General features: G+C 48.4%; 3 protein-coding genes across 3 annotated transcripts; 2 read left to right on the top strand and 1 right to left on the bottom strand.

Moving 5' to 3' along the window:
* Positions 1 to 2020: 2020 nt before the first annotated feature.
* On the top strand, positions 2021 to 6485 carry LOC114604848 (acrosin-like). The gene is made up of 2 exons (XM_077935408.1): positions 2021 to 3795; positions 5521 to 6485. The coding sequence occupies exons 1-2, from the start codon at positions 3569 to 3571 to the stop codon at positions 5858 to 5860; spliced, it is 567 nt and encodes a 188-aa protein (XP_077791534.1). The 5' UTR covers positions 2021 to 3568; the 3' UTR covers positions 5861 to 6485.
* A 201-nt stretch (positions 6486 to 6686) lies between these two features.
* On the top strand, positions 6687 to 10650 carry LOC144329022 (uncharacterized). Its single transcript, XM_077935407.1, has 2 exons — positions 6687 to 7007; positions 7214 to 10650. The coding sequence occupies exons 1-2, from the start codon at positions 6912 to 6914 to the stop codon at positions 8741 to 8743; spliced, it is 1626 nt and encodes a 541-aa protein (XP_077791533.1). The 5' UTR covers positions 6687 to 6911; the 3' UTR covers positions 8744 to 10650.
* Positions 10651 to 11156: 506 nt separating this feature from the next.
* Positions 11157 to 22123, bottom strand: LOC114604847 (C-type lectin BpLec-like). Its single transcript, XM_077935616.1, has 6 exons — positions 22111 to 22123; positions 17612 to 17625; positions 16867 to 17115; positions 15455 to 15586; positions 12254 to 12380; positions 11157 to 11339 (listed from the first exon to the last, which is right to left on the bottom strand). Exons 1-6 carry the CDS (start codon positions 22121 to 22123, stop codon positions 11242 to 11244), a joined length of 633 nt encoding a protein of 210 aa, XP_077791742.1. The 3' UTR covers positions 11157 to 11241.

Below are 22123 nucleotides of genomic sequence, written 5' to 3'. Positions count from 1 at the left end.
TCCTCTGCATGTGACTAGAGGTGGGCGTGGCCTCACCTGTGCAGGTAACGACAAAAGCACAGGGCAGGGCAGCCAACTCTCTCTCTTTCACCACATGCATCGAAGACACAACATCTACTAAGCCAAAGATGCCCTCTAGGCTTCCAGCCAAGAGAGGACAAAGGGACTGTCTCCTTATGAGATAGATTCCAAGTGTACGTTACTTCATTAAGCTAAGTCTGCCTTCTGGGATCCAACTGTGAACAGAATGTGAGTAAACTCTTTTTATACTTTTATAGAAGGCTGTGTCCTGTCTTATCTTTTATGAGGGAATAAGGGGAAAATACCAGAACAGTTATTATAGAGGCTTTAGCGAGCCTGAGCAAACGCATCCGCTGCAAATTTAAAAGAGGGGAATGTTACTCTGCTAAATTGTGGAACTTGTTAACACAAGTTGGATAAGGATATAATCAGACAATATATCCTCTCCTGCATCCCTGAACATTCCCACAAAGGGTTAGTGGCCCCCGGAATTACATGTTTTTGTGTATTTTTGAAGGATTGTGTTGGATTGTGATTTTGAGTTGAGTAATATTTTTCTGAGAGAACTTCCTGGTAAGCACATGGTCCTTTGTTCCATTGTGCAGTGGGGATTAAGCAACCCCTCCCTCAGAGTTCACAGTGACCCAAGGCAGTGAAGATTTGTTTTGTATTTTGAGATTTTTGAGATTTTGATTTTAAAATTTTGACAAATTTTTGAATATTTTTCACATTTTTGAATTCTAAGATGGCTAGAGCAGCTTTTGATAGTGATGCAAAACTAGGAATGCCTGTGCGAAATGAATACAATTTTGTGCACTGGAAGAAGCGCTTAATAGCATTTCTAGATTAAAAATACGTTTTGGATGCTGTAGAGCAGTGTTTCCCAACCTTGGGCCTCCAGCTGTTTTTGAACTACAATTCCCATCATCCCTGACCACTGGTCTTGCTAGCTAGGGATGATGGGAGTTGTAGTCCAAAAACAGCTGGAGGCCCAAGGTTGGGGAACACTGCTGTAGAGAACCCTCAGCCTACAGGAGCAACTGAGGAAGATTTAGCCAAGATAAGAGCTTGGAAAGACAAGAACAGCAAAGCCAGACACATAATTTCAAGTGGACTTTGTGATGAGCATCTATTAATAAATAGTCAAGATGATGCACCTCAAATCTTAAGTAATATTGAGCGCATGTATCAAGAATCTACCAAGAACTCCTACAGAACCTTGATGTGTAAATTAACCAGACTGAGGATGAATTCAAAAGAAGAACTCACAGAGCACATCAACAAGTTTACTGAGATTATTCAAAGGATTGATCTTATTCCTAAGCCTTTTGATGAAGATACAAAGACATCATTTTTGCTATCATCCCTAGGACCAAAGTTCGATTCATTTGTTATCATAATGGACCACAGAGAAGGTCTAACTTTTAAAGACCTGACCAGTCATTTCAGGGAGGAATGCAGAGAGAGAGCTGAGTCTCCAGTAAGAAATGCTAGAAGCAAGGACAGTAATTCTGCATCTAAGCAATTTACAAAGTCCAGAGAGATGCCCAAGAAAGTGGTTTGTTTCAATTGCAAAAAGGAAGGGCACATTGCAAAGAACTGCAAAGCTCCTAGGACAAGGAAACCCCACCCCTTTCAGCCAAAAGGGGAAAAGAAGGGGAAATCGATATTAGACCATAATCCAGTAATGATGGAACTAAGATATAATAAAATTAAAAACAGAAGTTGGAGGTTGAATTTTATGCCATTTGTTCTTTGTGTCCCTTTTCTTTGAGCGGTTTAAAATATCTGATGCAATTGCAGCGAGGTTTCTCTTTCAACTTTTTTTTGCAAACCCTTGGCGTCTATACCCAGTTAGGGGGTGTCACATTTAAATCTCCCACTCTATGATCTAAGAAAACCATCCATCTATGCATGTCTCTTCCTGGAAACCAAGGTTCCCATACACCCATACAGCACAAATGTAAGAAGGACTGCTCCCCCCCCCCCAGTGCTAGTCCTACTCAGAGGAAAGCTACTGAAATTAATGGGCCTAAGTCACATTGGCACTGGGCAACAGAATCATAGAGCGGTAGAATTGGAAGGGATTCCCAGGTGTCATCTAGTCCAACCCCCTGCAATGCAGGGATCTCAGCTAAAGCATCCGTGACAGATGGCAACCAAGTTTTCTGGAAATTTATTCTTAATCTGGAAATTTAGCCTTGATTAGTCCCCCTTCTGTGTCTAGCTGTGGTTTGCCAATAGAGCCAAATGCAGACTTGTTTTAGCGGCTGGATGAGGCCCATCTGGTCCTGCATCCTGTTCTTACAGCGCGTACCCCTCAACCTCATTCCAGCTTCTGATTGGATTCCAGGATGTCCCATTTTGACTCTCGCTTGAGTCACATGATGGAAAAATCAGAGATATGTCTTCAAAAAGTTGTGTAGTTACTTATCTCCTTGCCCCAGGGGGGTCACATAACTCCTTACCTTCCAACATTTCTCTGATGAAAATAGGGACATCCTAAGAAAAAGCGGGACATTCCAGGATCAAATCAGAACCTGGGTCAGATCCCGTAAATCCAGGACTATCCTTGGAAAATAGGGTCCCTGGGAGGGTCCGCTGTTGTATACAGTTTGAGTGTGCATGGGTAATGCAGGGAGAAAGGGGCACATGGAACAGAAAGGAGCCCTTTCCACACACAACTTGACTCCAGAACATAGGCTTTTGAGCATGGTGCCAAAGGAAGAGAAGAGAAGAGAAGAGAAGAGAAGAGAAGAGAAGAGAAGAGAAGAGAAGAGAACTTGTGATGATGTCAGATGGCCACCTGCTGATCTGACAGATCTTCCATTTTGTGATGTCATGGATTCCAGGAAAACATGGAGGAAGCAACAACACCTGGAGCCGGCAGAAGGATGGAGTGGTGGCTCCTCCCTGTTCTGGCCCTCGCTGCTTTCCGCCCAACCCATGCCAAGGAAAGCAACTGCGAGTAAGTGGAGAGAGAGGCCAGACATGGTGAGGAGGCAGGAGAGGGAATCCCACCCACAAACTCCTGGATGTGGTCTTGAAGAGGAGGGGGGCACAACTGACCCCATGGCTGCTCTCACTCCACTTCATTATGGTGGGTCAAAACTAGCATGTAAAGACAGAGTCTGTTCTCAGAGGGCATGTTCCTCCCTCTCTCAGAATACTAGAATCCATCTTGGTCACACAAGGAAGCGGAATGGGGGACCAGTCAGGGGGACAGACAAAAGGAAATATTTCTTTTCTTGAAAGAGGACAGAGGGATGGAGGGAGAGAGAGGTAGAAAATAGCTTACTAATTTGGATTTGCTGAACAGTCCATTTTTGCCTCTGGCCCCACCCACCACTGAGATGTGGCCCTCAGAAGACAATGTGGCCCCTGGCCTAGAAAAAGTTCCCTCCTCCCTGGGAGTGATGGGCATTTGGGAAGCATCCAGAAGTGCAGCTGGACACCTCCAGTTTCATCCCTCTCTTCCCAAGATGGCCAAGAGGAGGGGCAAACTGGGGGGAGGTGGTATATATGCAATGGCTCTGATACTCTGTAGATGGCAATCTGTTTCTTGCTTTCCAGCGGAGTCTGCGGAAGGCGTCCCATGGCAGGCAGCCATAACCTCCTCCGGGTTGTGGGCAGCAGCAACGCTTCCCCCGGAACATGGCCCTGGATGGTCAGCTTCCAGATAAAAACTTTTAGGGGATACTTCAGTTTCTGTGGAGGCTCCTTGATCAGCCCTCGATGGGTCCTCAGCGCAGCCCACTGTTTTCAGAAAGCAAAGTAAGCAAAGGGTTCTCAAGGAGTGTGGTCACGGGGTCATCTCATGGGAGCAGAGTCCCACCTTCTGCCTTCAGAGGGGTGGCTGCTGTCAGCATCGCAGGGCGTCAAAACTCAGAGCCAGCCTCCAGTGGTATCCAAAAAGGGCCAGATTTGATGAAGTGAAGGGCCTTGAGGGCCGACCTTTTTTTAGGATTGAAGTTTTTTAGGATTCGGAAGCCCAGGAACAGCCTTCATCAATTGCGGTTCTGATCTTGGTCAATTGTGGGCTGAGAAAGAAAATCTTTTCTCTGCCGCCAGTCTCATGCAAGCCTGAGATTCTCCTACTCCTCGTCCTCCTCCTCCTCCTCCAGCCAAGCCTTCTTCCTCCAAAGCCAGCTTGCTTTCCTTCCCCACCACCCACTCTGTGCTTTGGGGGAGGGAGAGAGAGAAGCCCTGTGATAGTCTCCTCAGAGAGAAAGGGCTTGAATCCCTGTGCATTCCATCTGTCTCCTCAGATCTCTGAAAACTAATATAAAAATATAGTTAGACTTTTCTCACTTGTTTAGTTACTTGTCCATCTAGTACAGTGGTACCTTGGGTTACAGACACTTCAGATTACAGACGCTTCAGGTTACAGTCTCCACTAACCCAGAAATAGTACCTTGGGTTAAGAACTTTGCTTCAGGATAAGAACAGAAATCATGCGGCAGTGGGAGACTCCATTAGGTAAAGTGGTACCTCAGGTTAAGACTAGTTTCAGGTTAAGAACGGACCTCCAGAATGAATTAAGTTCTTAACCCGAGGTACCACTGTAACTATTTGGGTCTGTCATGATAATATCAAAACATAACTACTATATTTGTGAAATAGAGATCCATTTGTTTGTTTCTTTGTTTGCTTGCTTGCTTGCTTGTTTCATAAACTTAAATGACTTCGGAGGGTGGTTGATCACTGCCAGTTTTTGATACTGGATAGCAGATCAAAACCTACTTAAAGTTGGACATGCCTGGTCCAGCGGTGCTCCTGCAAAACTTGAAAAAAAGACACTGGGACTAAGCTGGCTCCCTTATGTTTCATTCATGTTTCCAGGACTCATCCTATAGGTTCTTTCGACTATGTAGTGTTACTGAAGTTTTCAGTTCGCACGCAGGCCCACAGATCTGCAAACTGGACAAGCCTTTCTGGAGTTCTTTTGTGAAATTTTGCTCCAGAATTTGCCGCTCCAGAGTTTAACGAAAACAGCAGAGGTAGATGAAAAGTCAAATTTATTACACTAAAAAAAAGGAGAGCAATGAGTAATGAATAGAAATGTGTTTAAGAATGCATGCATTGGGGTAAAGCGCCCTTTAAAATGCAACATTTATGCAATATTTCATGAAAACAATGTACACAAACAATTGGTTTGGGGGCAAATTGCTCTGCAAAAATGTGTATATTAAGAGCAATTTACACTAAAACGATGACGAATTTTTACGAGGACTTTAAAAAAAAATGACGCGCAGAAGATTAGAAACATGATAGGAACCAAAACCAACACCCCAAATGTAATTTCCAAAGATTTCCCTCCACCCCTTTAGCAAAGTCATGCAAAGTCCCTCCACCCCTTCAGCAAAGCAACTCTTCATCGCTCCACTAATAACATCGCCCCAGTTTGATGAGGGACCACCAATGAGCAAGTTGTTTGCATCTGGTTTTCCAAATCCACCGGGAACACCGTCCCCACTCTGTGCATATTCTTTGTTGCAGAGAAATACCAAATATCAGCCTGTCAATTGGTGCCAACCGCATCTCCAACCCTGGCCCCGATGCCCAGAGGCGCTGGATCAAGAGGCTGGTGAACCACGAACTCTTTGAGCACTTCTTGAATGATACCTACAGGAAAGTGCACAACGACATTTCCTTGGTGGAGCTGAACGAGCCAGTCAACTGCACGGACTATATTCAACCAGCCTGCTTGCCGGATGACAGCGTGGTGGTTTCCTTGCTCAAGCACTGCTATGTCAGCGGTTTTGGAATTATAGACCCGAAAAGTGAGATCTGCAGGGAAACCAGGCCCCCAGAAGGAGCGGCCTGGCTGTGTGCCTAAAGTAAATTTGCAGACTACACCTTCCCTGCAGATCAATTTCACCAAAGAAACATAATAGCAATGGTAGTCAAGGTGGAAAGTTCAACTCCTGCGTTGTAGGGGGTTGTGCTGGATGCCCCTTGGGGGTCCCTTCCCACTCTAGGATTCTAAGTTGGTAGTTACACTTGGGTTGTGTACATCAGAAGCCCTGAGTCTTAGGGGTGAGGCAGGTGTGTGCGTGTTTCACAGGGCAGAAAAGGATGGAGATGGTTGGTTTTGAGAGCCATTCCACTTCACGGCTTCTGGGCAGATCACCTTCTCCAGAGATAGATGCTTGCCCCCAGAACTCAGCTCAGTAATGATGGCTTTGCACGCAGAAGATTGAGTTTCAATCTCTGGATAGGGCTGGTGGAAACTCCTGTCTACCTCTGCTGTCGCTCAGTGTACGCAATACTAGGACAGATGGAGAGATAGGGAGGGAGGGATGTGGTTTCAGGAGGAAACGGGGAGTTTGGGGGTCTCTAAGGGCCCCCAGGTGACACGGGTGGTGCTGTGGGTTAAACCACAGAGCCTAGGACTTGCCGATCAGAAGGTCGGCGGTTTGAATCCCCGCAACGGGGTGAGCTCCCGTTGCTCGGTCCCTGCTCCTGCCAAGCTAGCAGTTCGAAAGCACGTCAAAGTGCAAGTAGATAAATAGGTACCGCTCCAGCGGGAAGGTAAACGGCGTTTCCGTGCACTGCTCTGGTTCGCCAGAAGTGGCTTAGTCAGTTACGACTGGACCTAATGGTCAGGGGTCTCCTTTACCTTTAAGGGCCCCCAGAAACCAGGAATTCACCCTGCTCTGCAGCCTGGCATACCCTTGTCTCTGATCTCACCCCAGTCCATCAACTAAGTTTTAGGGGGGTGATTCTGCTGCACATGCCTTCATGTCTCTCTCCTTTAGTCCTGGGGGTGCAGGTGGGGTGGGGAGTGAAATCTGAACTGAGCCTCCCCCTCCCCCCACTTTCCCTTTCTTCTATCAGCGAGAAAATTGCCCGACATCCTGCAGGAGGGTACTGTTGACCTCATCCCCATGGCGACATGCAGCAGCCCAGACTGGTGGTCCAATAGGATCCTTGAGGAGAACATCTGCGCTGGAACCTTGGAAGGAGGCGTAGCTTCTTGCAAGGTGGTGAAGCTACAACAAAATCAAGGCTACGGGTTTGGCTTGGGGGCAAAACTCTCTGGTGCTCCTGGAGCAGCAGAGCCCTTGCTCTGAACATGCAAAACTACTCTGTGATTCATCCTCCAGCATCTCAGGCAGCAGCCATGAGAGAAGGAGAAGGCCCCTCAGAGACCAAATCCTCACAGGAGCCATTTCTCTCCCACTTGCAGGGCGACAGAGGCGGCCCCCTCATGTGCCGGGAGCAAAGGTCCGAACGCTACTGGGTGGTTGGAATCGCCAGCTGGGGACCGTCTGTCTGCGGCCAGGGAAAAAGGCCGGGGGTCTACACCTCCACACAGTTCTACCGCGACTGGATCAGGAAGACGACCAATGAGGACCTTTCACTACCCAACCACCCACCGCCAATGGCACAGCCCCAGCTTATGAGACTGCCACACCCCCCTCCAAGGCCACAGCTCCAAATGCGACAAAATGGGAATGTACCAAATCCCAGGCTTTGGCCACCCCCCAACACCAGCCCTCAGAACCCTCCTGTGGGCTGGCCCACCACCAGACTTTGGCCACCCCCCAACGCCACCCCTCAGAACCCTCCTGTGGTCTGGTCCACCACCAGACCATGGCCACCCCCCAAGGCCATTCCCCAGGCCCCTCCTGTGGTCTGGCCCACCACCAGACCATGGCCACCCCCCAACACTACCCCCCAGACCCCTCCTGTGGTCTGGCCCACCACCAGACCATGGCCACCCCCCAAGGCCATTCCCCAGACCCCTCCTGTGGTCTGGCCCACCACCAGACCTTGGCCACCCCCCACGACCACCCCACAGACCCCTCCTGTGGTCTGGCCCACCACCAGACCATGGCCACCCCCCAACACTACCCCCCAGACCCCTCCTGTGGTCTGGCCCACCACCAGACCTTGGCCACCCCCCAAGGCAATTCCCCAGACCCCTCCTGTGGTCTGGTTCACCACCAGACCTTGGCCACCCCCCACGACCACCCCCCAGACCCCTCCTGTGGTCTGGCCCACCACCAGACCATGGCCACCCCCCAACACTACCCCCCAGACCCCTCCTGTGGTCTGGCCCACCACCAGACCTTGGCCACCCCCCACGACCACCCCCCAGACCCCTCCTGTGGTCTGGCCCACCACCAGACCTTGGCCACCCCCCACGACCACCCCCCAGACCCCTCCTGCGGTCTGGTCCACCACCAGACCTTGGCCACCCCCCACCACCACCCCCCAGGCTCCTCCAGCATCCTGGTACACAACCAGACCTTTGCCACCCCCCGAGACCACCCCTCAGACGCCTCCTGTGGTCTACCCCACAACCAGACCTTGGCCACCCCCCAGCACCACCCCCCAGACCCTTCCCATGTCTTGGTCCACCCCCAGAGCTAACTCCCATCCCACACGGTGGCCCAAAGGAGGGGGTCCCAGTCCCGTTATATCGGACATGGCTCCTGGAACAAGGCCCATGGGACTGGGCAACTCGACTCCCTCCCGGGGCCCAATCTGGGGCCTAACGTCCATGCGGTTGGGAAGATTGCATCTGAGGACAAGGGCCCCAGCTTGGCATGGGCAGATTTACAGGCCGTGGGTCTCGATTCGCAGGCCGTGGGTCACGATTCGCACAGCCCCACCACAGATTGAGTCCAGGTTGCTGAAGCCGCTGCAAAGGCAAGTTCCGGCGCCACCCGGGAGCATATTGGAAGTGGTCCCTAGCTCAGCCGAGGGCTGATAAGGACTGCCAGGCTAGGGTGGCAATGCCAGGGGTGCCCATGGGCATGGTGGGTGAGCTGCCCCTGCCAGATCTCAGAGCCCACGATCCGTCCTTTGCTGGTGACAAACTGAATGCATCTTCTCCCCATTTGATTTTCTTCTTCTAACATCGCCCATAATGGATCACATGTGCAAAATTCATCTCACCACCATTTCCTCGGAGTTTCTCAACCTGAATATGACGTTGCATCCAAATGGGGGCTTAATGCTGCAAACAGCTTGTTGGTGACACTTTTTAACAAAATAAAAAAATCAAAGTTCTCAAAATGAATAAAACCACGAATGAATGGATCAACAGGTGTGTGTTGGTGTGCTGCTTTTCGCAACCCAAAGCAACAGCTCTCCTGAATCATGCTTGGGAGGCTGTAAGGTGAATTATTTGTGTCACTTGCTGTGATCTGCTTCTGTTATTCCAGCTGCAGATCCAGGCTGTTCCCTGGAAGCTGCAAGGCTCTATTGCAAACTTTCTTCAAAGAGGGCCAGATTTGATGCAGTGAACATGCATGAGGGCTGACCAAAATTGCTGGCCCTTTTTTAGGATTGAAGTTGTTGTGCTTTTGGGGGCTTTTACCCCAGGAAATAAACTGCAACAGGGGCTGGATTAAACTGACCAGCAGACCAGATTAGTCCGGACTTTGCAAGTGCCTGCTCTATTGCCTAAGCCAGGCCTGCTGTGATCTGCTTCTGTTGTTTCAGCTGCAGATCGAGGGTGCTGCAATGCTCTATTGGCTAAGGCAGGCCTACCTGCACCACATGAAAGGGATTCCTGAAGCCATGGTGCTCCCTGTAAGTAAAGGTAAAGGTACCCCTGCCCATACGGGCCAGTCTTGCCAGATTCTAGGGTTGTGCGCTCATCTCACTCTATAGGCTGGGAGCCAGCGCTGTCCGCAGACACTTCCGGGTCACGTGGCCAGCGTGACAAGCTGCATCTGGCGAGCCAGCGCAGCACACGGAACACCGTTTACCTTCCCGCTGGTAAGTGGTCCCTATTTATCTACTTGCACCCAGAGGTGCTTTCGAACTGCTAGGTTGGCAGGCGCTGGGACCGAACGACGGGAGCGCACCCCGCTGCGGGGATTCAAACCGCCGACCATGCGATCGGCAAGTCCTAGCCACTGAGGTTTTACCCACAGTGCCACCCGCGTCCCTGTACCCTGTAGATGCAGCCAAACCTTGTTTTCCAGCCACAGGTGCATGCTTGAAAGCTCCAGGTCCAAACAGTTTTCTTTCTGCCCCAGCTCTTTCCCGGGCAAAATCTGCATTTGACCACTGAATTGGAGGCAACTGTTCCCACCAATTCAGCGGTAAAATGAGGGTTTCCCCAGAGGAAAGAGCCAGGACAAAAAACCCTGCTTGGACACAGAGCTTTAAAGCCCCAATTGAAACACAGCAGCAAAGGAAGTCCCTTGAGCCAGTCACTGCCCCTCAGCTTAAGCCTACCTCATACGGCTGTTGTGTGGGTTAAGGGTGGAAAGGGAGAACCATTGTCACCACCTTGAGCAACATGGGGGGGGGGATGGGATGGGATAGAAACGCAATAAATAAAGGTATCAAGGCATTTATACACCATCCCGCTTTCCTTCCTGCTGTTGCCTGCACTGCAGCTTCCTGATGATGAAATTCTGCAGTTTTAAACACCCCAGTTTGTTAGGAGTCATTCTGCAAAGAAACAGAAAAGATGATTGTAACTTTAAGAACCTTTTCTGTGAGTTCTGGGTGTGGTTTTCTAGGCTGATTAGACACAGCTGGTGATGTGTATAAAAGAAAAGAAGTTGCAGTTTGAATTTTGCCTGCAGAGAGAGAACACCCACGTGCTTTGTGTTTGCTGTTTTTGTATAGCTGTAATAAAACCTTTGTTTGAGTGTTTTACACCGGTCTCGTGGTCCTGTCAGCTGCCACCAGAAGAAAAAACCCCTCTAACAAATCATTCCATGGTTTGGTTGTTTCAGCAAAAGGCAGGACGAGGGGGGTGGCACTGCAATCCTCTGCTCACATCTGGACAGCTGCTGCACTAAGCAGTGATCCACTTTAAAGATGCAAAGGAGGAGGGATGTGGGTTTTGGGGAGGGGAGGACAGAAAAGGGGTGAAGATCTTTCAGATGGGATTTTGAAATGAAAAAGCATCGGTCACAAATCCAAGAGAGCCAGTGTTGTTAGAGTGTGGCATAAGTGCCAGAGCACCCACCAAATTCCCCTTGAAGGGGCTGGGCACCCACAAATTTCGGTGCCAGAGCAATGCGCACTCACTGAATCATTTGAGTGCACTTTCAAGGTGCGGTGGAAGGACAGGCACAGAGAAAGCTGCTTGCTTCAGAGACTTTATTGCTGCCACACTGTGGCAGCCGGAAAGGAGGGGAAAGGAAGAGCTTTTTTCTGCCTGGCACAGGAGAGGCCAAAGAGCAGAGAAGGAAGCCCACCAGGGCAGCGGAGAACAGAGGAGGCCCCCGCCTCTGCTGCTCACTCGCAGCCATTTTCCGCGGCAGACATCTCAGCCTCGTACTTGCAGACATAGCTGTTCTTACGGCTGCAGAGCTCGTCGTTCCATTTTCTGAAACCTAAGAGGTGAGACAGCAATTAGTGCCAAAATTTGGGATGAGCAGAAGCAGAATGGTAGGGTTGGAAGGCACCCACAAAGGGCATCCAGCCCAACCGGCTTCAATGCAAGAATCTCAATGAAAGCATTCATGACAGATGGAGAAGAGGAGGTTAAGGGGTGATATGATAGCCATGCTCAAATATATAAAAGGATGTCATATAGAGGAGGGAGAAAGGTTGTTTTCTGCTGCTCCAGAGAAGCGGACACGGAGCAATGGATCCAAACTACAAGAAAGAAGATTCCACCTAAACATTAGGAAGAACTTCCTGACAGTAAGAGCTGTTCAACAGTGGAATTTGCTGCCAAGGAGTGTGGTGGAGTCTCCGTCTTTAGAGGTCTTTAAGCAGAGGCTTGACAACCATATGTCAGGAGTGCTCTGATGGTGTTTCCTGCTTGGCAGGGGGTTGGACTCTATGGCCCTTGTGGTCTATTCCAACTCTATGATTCTATTCTATGATGGCCAGCCAGCCTCTGCCAAAAAATCTCCAAGGAAGGAGAGGCCATCACCTTCCGAGGGAGACCTTTCCACTGTCAAACAGCAGGAATCTTTTTGTCCAACATGGAGATTGAATCCACGACCTTGAGATGGAAGCGTCTCCTGCTCTACCAAAAGGATGCTGGACTAGGTGGACTCCCCCCCCCCGCCACCCCCACTTGGGCCTGATTCATCTGAAGCAGCCAGGCTGTCCTGAGGTTCTGGGTCATGAGGAAGGCGGTGTTCGTGGCAGCATAAGCACTGGCCAGTCAGCCCTGGTCACAACCAGCATCTGCGACAAAGACCCACCGCACCCTGTCTCCCTTCCGCCAGGGTCAGGGAGGAAGAAGGGGAGCAAGGGGATTCCCAGCCCGCAGAGCGCAATGCAGGCTTCTCACCTGTAGTTCGCCACAGCTCCACGCACCACTCGCCAGTCTTGCCATGATTATTGGGCTGCCCGGTGCTCCACTGCGTGTGGTCGGCGATGAGTCCGTCACTCCACTGCCAGGATGTGCTTCCAGGAGTCTGGGGGAGCACAGAAAACAAGGAAGGGGTGGCCCTTGTGCCTCGAGGGGTGCGTGGAAGGAAGAGGAGGACAGGGGCTCCCATAGACTCATAAGAGCAAAGTTCAGACAGGGGCACCTTCTCCCAAAGCACCCAGTAATGGTTGGTAGTGGAGCTCCCTGCCACAGGCATCAGGCTCGATCTGGGGAGGGCTCCCAACTAAGTGAGAGGCAGCCTGGTGTAGTGGTTAGAGCATCAGACTAGGAGCTAAGAAGGACTGGGCCGAGAAGCTCATTGGCTGTGGCCTTGGGAGCTGGTCCCTGTCTTCTCTCAGCCTGACCTACCTCACAGGGTTGTTTTGGAGATTAAAGGAGGAAAGGGAGAACTACAGGTCCGCCTTGAGCTTCTTGGAGAAAAGGGTGGGATAGAAATGCAATAACTAAGTAAAAACAGCACTTGCTTGGCATGCAGAAGGACTCAGGGCTGAGAGCCCCACGGCATCCCTAGTTAAAAGTGTCACACCTGCGATAAACACGCTTGGACCCTTGGCTAGATGGGCAACGAAAGAGAGCAGCAGCTTCCCGTGCTGCCAGTGACAAACTCTTGCTTTTGGCTAACAAAAACGGCAACTCACAGAATTGGAGAGTTGGAAGGGGACACCAGAGGCCTTCTAGTCCAACCCCCTGCAATGCGAAGGAACCACACCTAAATAGTTCCTCTGTTTAAAGACTTCCAGGGAAGGAGAGCTCTTTCCTGAATGGAACATGATGCATCCCAGAGGCCCTTCTCACAGAGAGAAGAACAGAATGAGGGCTGGACAAGGTGACCGTTAGCTGGATTTGTAGCTGATATTAAAGCCAGGCTCTTTGGAGTGCAGCAAGACCTTCCTTTGCTTTGAGTATTTCTCAACTTAAATGTTTTGTGGGGGGGGGGGGTTGTTTGTTTGTTTTTGTAATATTATATTTATTCTACTCTTGCCACACTGTCAATTTTTTCTCATTTTTTTTGGTCATTTGCCAACACATTCTGTATTTTGTATGTCTGCATTTCCAGGACTCTGTTATTTCGGTGTTCTGAGCATTTGCTATATTTTCCATAAGCCAATCTGGGCACATCTCATAGTAGTATAAAAGCAGCATGCAAGTAAACTCAGTCCATCTCTGGTCCTGCCCCCCCCAGCAACGATGAGGAGGGGGAAGGAGCAGCCTTGGGGCAGAGGAAGAGCAAGACTAGGGCGGGGGGGGGGGCAAGTTGCTCACTCATGCACTGCTTTCCCCTCCCCCATTTAAAACAAAAGGTGTGGGTTTGCGCACTAGGGTGAGGGAGTTTGCACAGAGCATAGATTAATCGAAGCAAATAGAAAGGGCTGGGGAGAAGCTAAGAGCCTTTTGGAGCACACCCAGGTTGACAATAGTCATCTTTTCACGGTCAATTAGCAAATAATAATAGGTGACATGAGCATTTCCTGGACTGATGGGAACAGTCAACTTCTCTCTCTCTCTCTCTCTCTCTCTCTCTCTCTCTCTCTCTCTCTCTCAGAATGTGGTCACGGAGAGCAACAAGGAGACTATGGCCTTTAAACCACATTTGATGCACCTTCTTGCCTTCAAAGCATCCTTAATTCCTCTCAGAGCTACAATTCCCAGAAAGGCCCTAACAAACTACATCACCCAGAATTCTTTGCAGGAAAGACAGCTCTTTGAATGTGCTTCAGGAGTGTAGACTGCAAGCAGCCAGTCTGCACTGGTTTCCAGTTTGCTTCTGGGGCAATCTCAAGGCGTTACTATTAGTATATAAAGTCCTCAATAACTTGGGACCCGTTTACCTGTGAGATATCCTTACCCCACACAAGCCCACCTGACTGCTTCAGATTGGCAGAATGGGCACAACTGCAGGTGCCACGTAATGCCCATTCCACATTTTCAGGAACTCAAATTATTTTGCAACGCCTTCCCCTCTGGAACTCCCTGCCTCTTGAGATCAAGAAGGGGCTTTCCCTGTGCTCTTTTCAGCGCCTGCTACAAAACATTCCACTTTAGGCAAGCCTACACCCAGAAGCTTAGAAGGCTGCTGTGAATTCCAACCTGTGTTAGTGTTTCAGCTTCCTGTATCTTTTAAACTATGGTTGTGAATTTATCTTTATGAATGTGCAATGGGCATTACCGAATTGGCCTGAATACCGCACTTTCCCCCCCAAATTCTGACCATGATAAGTGCAGCTTAAATTCACGACCTTACAAAAATTGGCTTTTACGATATCGCTGTAGGATTTTCTTCTACTTTTGCCATTTACAGGTGTGAGTGTCTGCAGAATTTTAAGAGAGCAGCTTATATTTGGGTATTGACTTTTTTCTTCCTCCCCCCACCCTTGAATTTTAAAGGTGCGGCTTATATTCTGGCCAATACGGTATGTAGCAGTGCCAATTCTGCAGAGCAAAATGGCTGAGGGGGTGGCATGTGGGTCCCTGCTTGAGATGTGTGGTTTGGGGGCCCAACTCATCCCTGTAATGGCAAGTTACAGGGCCTCGGCCCAGTATACCTGAAGGAGCGTCTCCACCCCCATCGTTCTGCCCGGACACTGAGGTCCAGCTCTGAGGGCCTTCTGGCGGTTCCCTCATTGTGAGAAGTGAGGTTACAGGGAACCAGGCAGAAGGCCTTCTCGGTGGTGGCGCCCGCCCTGTGGAACGCCCTCCCGTCAGATGTCAAAGAGAAAAACAACTACCAGACTTTTAGAAGACATCTGAAGGCAGCCCTGTTTAGGGAAGCTTTTAATGTTTAACAGACTACTGTATTTTAATACTTTGTTGGAAGCTGCCCAGCGTGGCTGGGGAAACCCAGCCAGATGGGCGGGGTATGTATAAATAAATAAATCAACAAACAAACAAACAAAAAAAAAAACAAATAGTTGTTGTTGTTGTTGTTGTTGTTTTTAACTGGGTTTTTTTATGCTGTGTTTTATTGCTACAACCTGCCCTGGGACCTTGGGGTGAAGGTCAGGCAATAAAGAATGAAACCGTGTGAAGGGGCTAATCTCTGGGGAGTGGGGGTTGCTTAAGGTGGGGGTTGGAGGGTGCGCATGGGGCGGGGAGACCAACCTTGGCAAGATTGTGGAGCCCGATCCAGACGTCCCCGTCAGGCCGAAACCTGGAGAGGTACCTGCGGAGGCGGCAGCACTCTTTCTTGGTCAGGATGGAGGCCAGGTGAGAGCCTTGTTGCTGGCACTCTTCCTAAGCCGGGGCAGGACAAGAGTGAGGTCAGTTCAGAGGCGATTTTATTAGGAATCCTAACAGTGAGCATTCCAAATGAAAGCAAAAGAATCTTTCTTTACGCAGTGACAGCAGCCAGAATTTTAGAAGCCAAATAGTGGGAGAGTGAACTTACACCGTCTGGAGAGGAATCGCAAAAATGACGGAGGCAATAAGAAATCAATCAACAGACAAAGTTAAAAAAAAGACTATTTGTTGAATAAATAGTTAAGCTAAGCAACAAGTTGATTAAAAAGAAAGGAAGATGGAAAGGACGGGAAGTCAAATGTTGATGGAGAAAATCTGTTGTTAGGAAATTTGTATATATATTCCTTTTTTATGACTTGTGGGTAACAATGAATTCAAGTTTATGTTTTATGAGTTGTGGGTAACAATGAATTCAAGTTTATGTTGTATGGATGCAATTATGAACAATAAAGCAAAAGAAAAGAAAATACAAAGTAAAAAAAGAATGGGAATGTTTTAACAATTACTTAACAAAACAAGGTTCCAACAATATGACTTGGCTGTGTCTTGAATAATCTTGCAGATAGTAAAATATTTTTCTTCATTCCAAGATGAGGAAAAACAATTAAATAGAGGGGGGAAATAGGAATACTGGAACTGAAACCGTAATGAGGTAGGAGGAAGTCAACAATATAATAAATTGAAAAGGGATTCAACCCAAATTGAAGGTTGAAATTTTTTAAAAAACCCCACTAATATTGGTTTGAATTATATTAAGTATTACTTTACATTAGATAGGTATTTTTATTGTTTAAATTGTCATTTTTTCTTTTCTTTCCTTAGATACTGTATTGTATAACTATATTACTATATAAATCTTAGATTTGTAAATAATTTCATTATATATAAGTCAAGATCTACATCAGTCTAAGAATAACCATTGTAAGATTCTAGATTCAGGCAGGTAGCCGGTCTGACGCAGTCGAAATAAATCAGAAGTATCTGAAGAAGTGTGCATGCACACGGAAGCTTATACCCAGAACAAACTCAGTTGGTCTCTAAGGTGCTACTGGACAATTTTGTGATTATTATTTTTTTAAAAAAAACAACATTGTAAGATTGTTTTATCTTTTTACCCACTTTTCTTTTAATGTATGCTTTATCTGTTTCCTTTTTAATGTATATTTTTGTAAATAAATAAATAAATCTGTCAGTTCAAGAGTGTCTCTTTGGAAAATCAGCCTTGCCGGGTGTTGGGTCTGGTGTGAATGATCCAGGCATGACTCAGGACTCACCTCGGCCTCTTTCCAACACTTCCGGTCAGAGAAGTATCCATAGCAGCTGCCCTCGTAGAAGAGCCAGTCCGTCGGGCAAGGAGAAGAGGGGCCCTCTATCGAGTCTTCAGCTGCTTTTGAAAGAGGGTTGGGTGAAGACCAAAGAGAGAGAGATACAGGATCCTGGGATTCTTTAGCTGTGGTTACTGCTCTGCCGGGGGTTAGACTAGATGGCCTTTGGGGATCCCTTCCAACACTACATTTCTGTGACTAGATGGGCCATTGGCCTGGCAGGCTTCCTGGTCTCTTAAGACTTTGTGCAAAGATCAGCACAGCCATCAGGCGTTACCAGCAAAAATTAATCCCCATCTCCTGTGAGAAGAATATTTCCCACATAGACAATAGCAGGGTAAACACAGAAGAAACGAGCCAAGATAGCCAGTTTACTTACTTCAAGCTCTTTCAATTCCCCATTAAGCCAAGTCAACAAAATGAGGAACAGGCAGGAAACAGGCAGTGCGCTGTAATGGTTAGAGTGTTGGATCGGGACCTGGGAGACTAGGGTTGATGTCCCCACTTGCCCATGAAGCTGACTGGGGGCTCACTCCATTTCTAGGCCCAGATCCAAGGCTTCAAAGTCCTTTTCTCAGGGGGTTTTGATTTTTTGTCCCACATGCCCCTCTGAATGCCAGTCTGGTCCTTCCCTTTGGCCCTTTGCCCACTGATTCTCCAAGGCACAGAGGAGCGAGGAGGGACCCCGACTCACCTGCTGCAGAGGGGCTGCCAGACCAATGGCCAAGGAAGCTCAGAGCAATGATGATGTAAGCCGCGGTCCCCATGGCCTGGATCCTTTCTTGCCTGGAGGGAGATGGAGGGAGGAAGGAAGCACTGCAGAGAAAGGCAAGGATGTCCCACAAGCCCCAAGGCTGGGCTGCCAGGCTGGCTACTCCAGAAGGCTTTGGGTACCAGCTAGCACATGCGTAGGCCAACTAAAGCCCAAGGGCCGGATCTGGCCCAATCGCCTTCTCAATCCGGCCCGTGGATGGTCCGGGAATCAGTGTGTTTTTATATGAGTAGAATGATAGAATGATAGAATCATAGAGTTGGAAGAGACCACAAGGGCCATCGAGTCCAACCCCCTGCCAAGCAGGAAACACCATCAGAGCACTCCTGACATATGGTTGTCAAGCCTCTGCTTAAAGACCTCCAAAGAAGGAGACTCCACCACACTCCTTGGCAGCAAATTCCACTGTCGAACAGCTCTTACTGTCAGGAAGTTCTTCCTAATGTTTAGGTGGAATCTTCTTTCTTGTAGTTTGGATCCATTGCTCCGTGTCCGCTTCTCTGGAGCAGCAGAAAACAACCTTTCTCCCTCCTCTATATGACATCCTTTGATATATTTGAACATATGATATATTTGAACACTGCTGGAAAACTCAGCAGTGGCCAGAAGATTGGAGAAGATCAGTCTACATCCCAATCCCAAAGAAGGGAAGTGCCAAAGAATGCTCCAACTACCGCACAATTGCACTCATTTCACACGCTAGCAAGGTTATGCTTAAAATTCTACAAGGAAGGCTCAAGCAGTATGTGGATCAAGAACTCCCAGAAGTGCAAGCTGGATTTAGAAGAGGCAGAGGAACCAGAGACCAAATTGCAAACATGCGCTGGATTATGGAGAAAGCTAGAGAGTTCCAGAAAGACATCTACTTCTGCTTCATTGACTATGCAAAAGCCTTTGACTGTGTCGACCACAGCAAACTATGGCAAGTTCTTAAAGAAATGGGAGTGCCTGATCACCTCATCTGTCTCCTGAGAAATCTCTATGTGGGACAAGAAGCTACAGTTAGAACTGGATATGGAACAACTGATTGGTTCAAAATTGGGAAAGGAGTACGACAAGGCTGCATTTTGTCTCCCTGCTTATTTAATTTGTATGCAGAATACATCATGCGAAAGGCTGGGCTGGATGAATCCCAAGCTGGAATTAAGATTGCCGGAAGAAATATAAACAACCTCAGATATGCAGATGACACAACCTTGATGGCAGAAAGTGAGGAGGAATTAAAGAACCTTTTAATGAGGGTGAAAGAGGAGAGCGCAAAATATGGTCTGAAGCTCAACATCAAAAAAACGAAGATCATGGCCACTGGTCCCATCACCTCCTGGCAAATAGAAGGGGAAGAAATGGAGGCAGTGAGAGATTTTACTTTCTTGGGCTCCATGATCACTGCAGATGGTGACAGCAGCCACGAAATTAAAAGACGCCTGCTTCTTGGGAGAAGGGCAATGACAGGCCTAGACAGCATCTTGAGAAGTAGAGACATCACCTTGCCAACAAAGGTCCATATAGTTAAAGCCATGGTTTTCCCAGTAGTGATGTATGGAAGTGAGAGCTGGACCATAAAGAAGGCTGATCGCCGAAGAATTGATGCTTTTGAATTATGGTGCTGGAGGAGACTCTTGAGAGTCCCATGGACTGCAAGAAGATCAAACGCATCCATTCTTAAGGAAATCAGACCTGAGTGCTCACTGGAAGGACAGATCGTGAAGCTGAGGCTCCAGTACTTTGGCCACCTCATGAGAAGAGAAGACTCCCTGGAGAAGACCCTGATGCTGGGAAAGATGGAGGGCACAAGGAGAAGGGGGCGACAGAGGACGAGATGGCTGGATAGTGTTTTCGAGGTTACCAGCATGAGTTTGACCAAACTGCGGGAGGTAGTGGAGGACAGAGGTGCCTGGCGTGCTCTGGTCCATGGGGTCACGAAGAGTCGGACACGACTAAACGACTAAACAACAACAACAACAACAACATCATATCACCCCTTAACCTCCTCTTCTCCAGGCTAAACATGCCCAGCTCCCTTAGCCGTTCCTCATAAGACATCGTTTCCAGGCCTTTGACCATTTTGGTTGCCCTCCTCTGGACACGTTCCAGTTTGTCAGTGTCCTTCTTGAACTGTGGTGCCCAGAACTGGACACAGTACTCTAGGTGAGGTCTGAACAGAGCAGAATACAGTGGCACTATTACTTCCCTTGATCTAGATGCTATACTCCTATTGATGCAGCCCAGAATTGCATTGGCTTTTTTAGCTGCCGCATCACACTGTTGGCTCATGTCAAGTTTGTAGTCAACCAAGACTCCTAGATCCTTTTCACATGTACTGCTCTCATGCCAGGTGTCACCCATCTTGTATTTGTGCCTCTCATTTTTTTTTGCCCAAGTGCAATACTTTACATTTCTCCCTGTTAAGAATGTGTGCTTTTATTTCAAATGCGTCACTGGGTTATTTGTGGGGCATAGGAATTCATTCATATTTTTTCTCAAAATATAGTCCGGCCCCCCATAAGGTTTGAGGGACAGTGGACCAGCCCCCTGCTGAAAAAATTTGCTGACCCCTGAGCTAGCAGGTCTTAGAGGAAAGTCGCTCCACCCTCAAACTCCTGGGAAATTGTTAGGAATGGTAACAAGGGTTGTCACAAGGAAGATGGAGCAAGCTTGTTTTCTGCAGCTCCAGAGGGGAAGACTCGAACCCATGGCTTCCAATTACAAGAAAGGAAATTCCCATTAGCCATCAGGAAGAACATTCTGACAGCAAGAGCTGTTCCACAGTGCACTTGGGAGTTTGGGGACCCTCCTTCCTTGGATGCATTTAAGCTAACGGATGGCGGCTAATATTGACAAGACAGAAGTACTGTTTTTGGGGGACAGGGGGCGGGCTGGTGTGGGGGACTCCCTGATCCTGAATGGGGCAACTGTGCCCCTGAAGGACCAGGTGTGCAGCCTGGGAGTCATTTTGGACTCACAGCTGTCCATGGAGGCGCAGGTCAATTCTGTGTCTAGGGTGGCTGTCTCCCAGCTCCATCTGGTACGCAGGCTGAGACCCTACCTGCCCGCAGACTGTCTCTCCAGAGTGGTGCATGCTCTAGTTATCTCCCGCTTGGACTACTGCAATGCGCTCTACGTGGGGCTACCTTTGAAGGCAACCCAGAAACTGCAATTAATCTAGAATGCAGCAGCTAGACTGCTGACTGGGAGCAGCCGCCGAGACCACATAACACCGGTCCTGAAAGATCTTCATTGACTCCCAGTACATTTCGAAGCACAATTCCAAAGTGTTGGTGCTGACCTTTAAAGCCCTAAACAGCCTCAGCCCACTAGACCTGAAGGAGCATCTCCACCTCCATCGTTCTGCCTGAACACTGAGGTCCAGCTCTGAGGGTCTTCTAGCGGTTCCCTCCCTGCAAGAAGTGAGGTTACAGGGAACCAGGCAGAAGGCCTTCTCGGTGGTGGCACCCACCCTGTGGAATGCCCTCCCACCAGATGTCAAGGCAATAAACAACTATTCTACTTTTAAAAGACATCTGTAGGTGGCCCTGTTTAGGGAAGTTTTTAATGTCTGGTGCTGTATTGTTTTTAATATTTAGTTGGAAGCCGCCCAGAGTGGCTGGGGAAACCCAGCCAGATGGGTGGGGTATAAATAATAAGTTGTTGTTGTTGTTGTTGTTGTTGCTGTCATATAAGCAGATGTTCGGTGGCCATATGTCATGGAAGCTTTGGTTTCCTGCATTGCGGGGGGTAGACTAGAGAACCTTCGGGGTCACCTCCCAACTCTACAGCTCTTCCCTTCTAAGGGAATGCCTGCTTAAAATCAAAGAAACCCTCAGCTCCAGCCCTCGTGAAACTAGACAAAGGACAGGGGCCTTTTTCTCACCAGTCACTCACCTCTGTGTTTAAAACGCTCCCTTTTTGCGCTGGTCCCTGGGTGCAGAGTGAGGCTGAGGTGCCAAGCGGTTGCTATATACCCTTACAAGAGGGAGGGGCTGGGGAGACTTAACCTGGGCCTGGCATGTCTCAAAACCTCTTGCAAACAAAGTCTCAGAAGGATCCTGTACAGCCAACCAATTTGTGCCAACAAATTTAATAAACAATTTTTTTTTTGAAAGAGGGATGAATGAATATATACTTAATTGAAATAAACAAAAGAAACATTCTTCATCATCCATTAATGCAAAAATATAAAACAAATCAACTAAAAGAAAGGGGGGAATTATCTAATAGAATAGAATAAAGAATATCTTCTTACTTTACAGAAGCTGTATGCAAAGTAAAGAGGGAATGAAAATATAGATCAAAATGTTTGCAATTTTCTTCTTGTGTCTGCACGTCTGTCGATTGCCTGGAGATGGAAAACCTTGTCTAAAATTGATGCCACCTTAGGGTGGGGTTTCAGAATGGAAAACTGCACTGCATGAAAAACTTACCCGCTGCACCCAT

Source organism: Podarcis muralis, chromosome 10, assembly GCF_964188315.1.
Source record: "Podarcis muralis chromosome 10, rPodMur119.hap1.1, whole genome shotgun sequence".
Taxonomy (NCBI): domain Eukaryota; kingdom Metazoa; phylum Chordata; class Lepidosauria; order Squamata; family Lacertidae; genus Podarcis; species Podarcis muralis.
This window is presented reverse-complemented; position numbering and strand designations above follow the sequence as displayed.

Coding starts and splice junctions, on each gene's coding strand:
- LOC114604848 (XM_077935408.1), top strand. CDS start 3,569: ATGGCAATCTGTTTCTTGCTTTCCAGCGGAGTCTGCGGAAGGCGTCCC. Junction 3,796..5,520: donor CACTGTTTTCAGAAAGCAAA/GTAAGCAAAGGG, acceptor TCTTTGTTGCAG/AGAAATACCAAATATCAGCC.
- LOC144329022 (XM_077935407.1), top strand. CDS start 6,912: ATGGCGACATGCAGCAGCCCAGACTGGTGGTCCAATAGGATCCTTGAG. Junction 7,008..7,213: donor GAGGCGTAGCTTCTTGCAAG/GTGGTGAAGCTA, acceptor TCCCACTTGCAG/GGCGACAGAGGCGGCCCCCT.
- LOC114604847 (XM_077935616.1), bottom strand. Junction 15,587..16,866: donor AGTGTTGGAAAGAGGCCGAG/GTGAGTCCTGAG, acceptor GCCCCGGCTTAG/GAAGAGTGCCAGCAACAAGG. Junction 11,340..12,253: donor GGAGCTGTGGCGAACTACAG/GTGAGAAGCCTG, acceptor CTCACCTCTTAG/GTTTCAGAAAATGGAACGAC.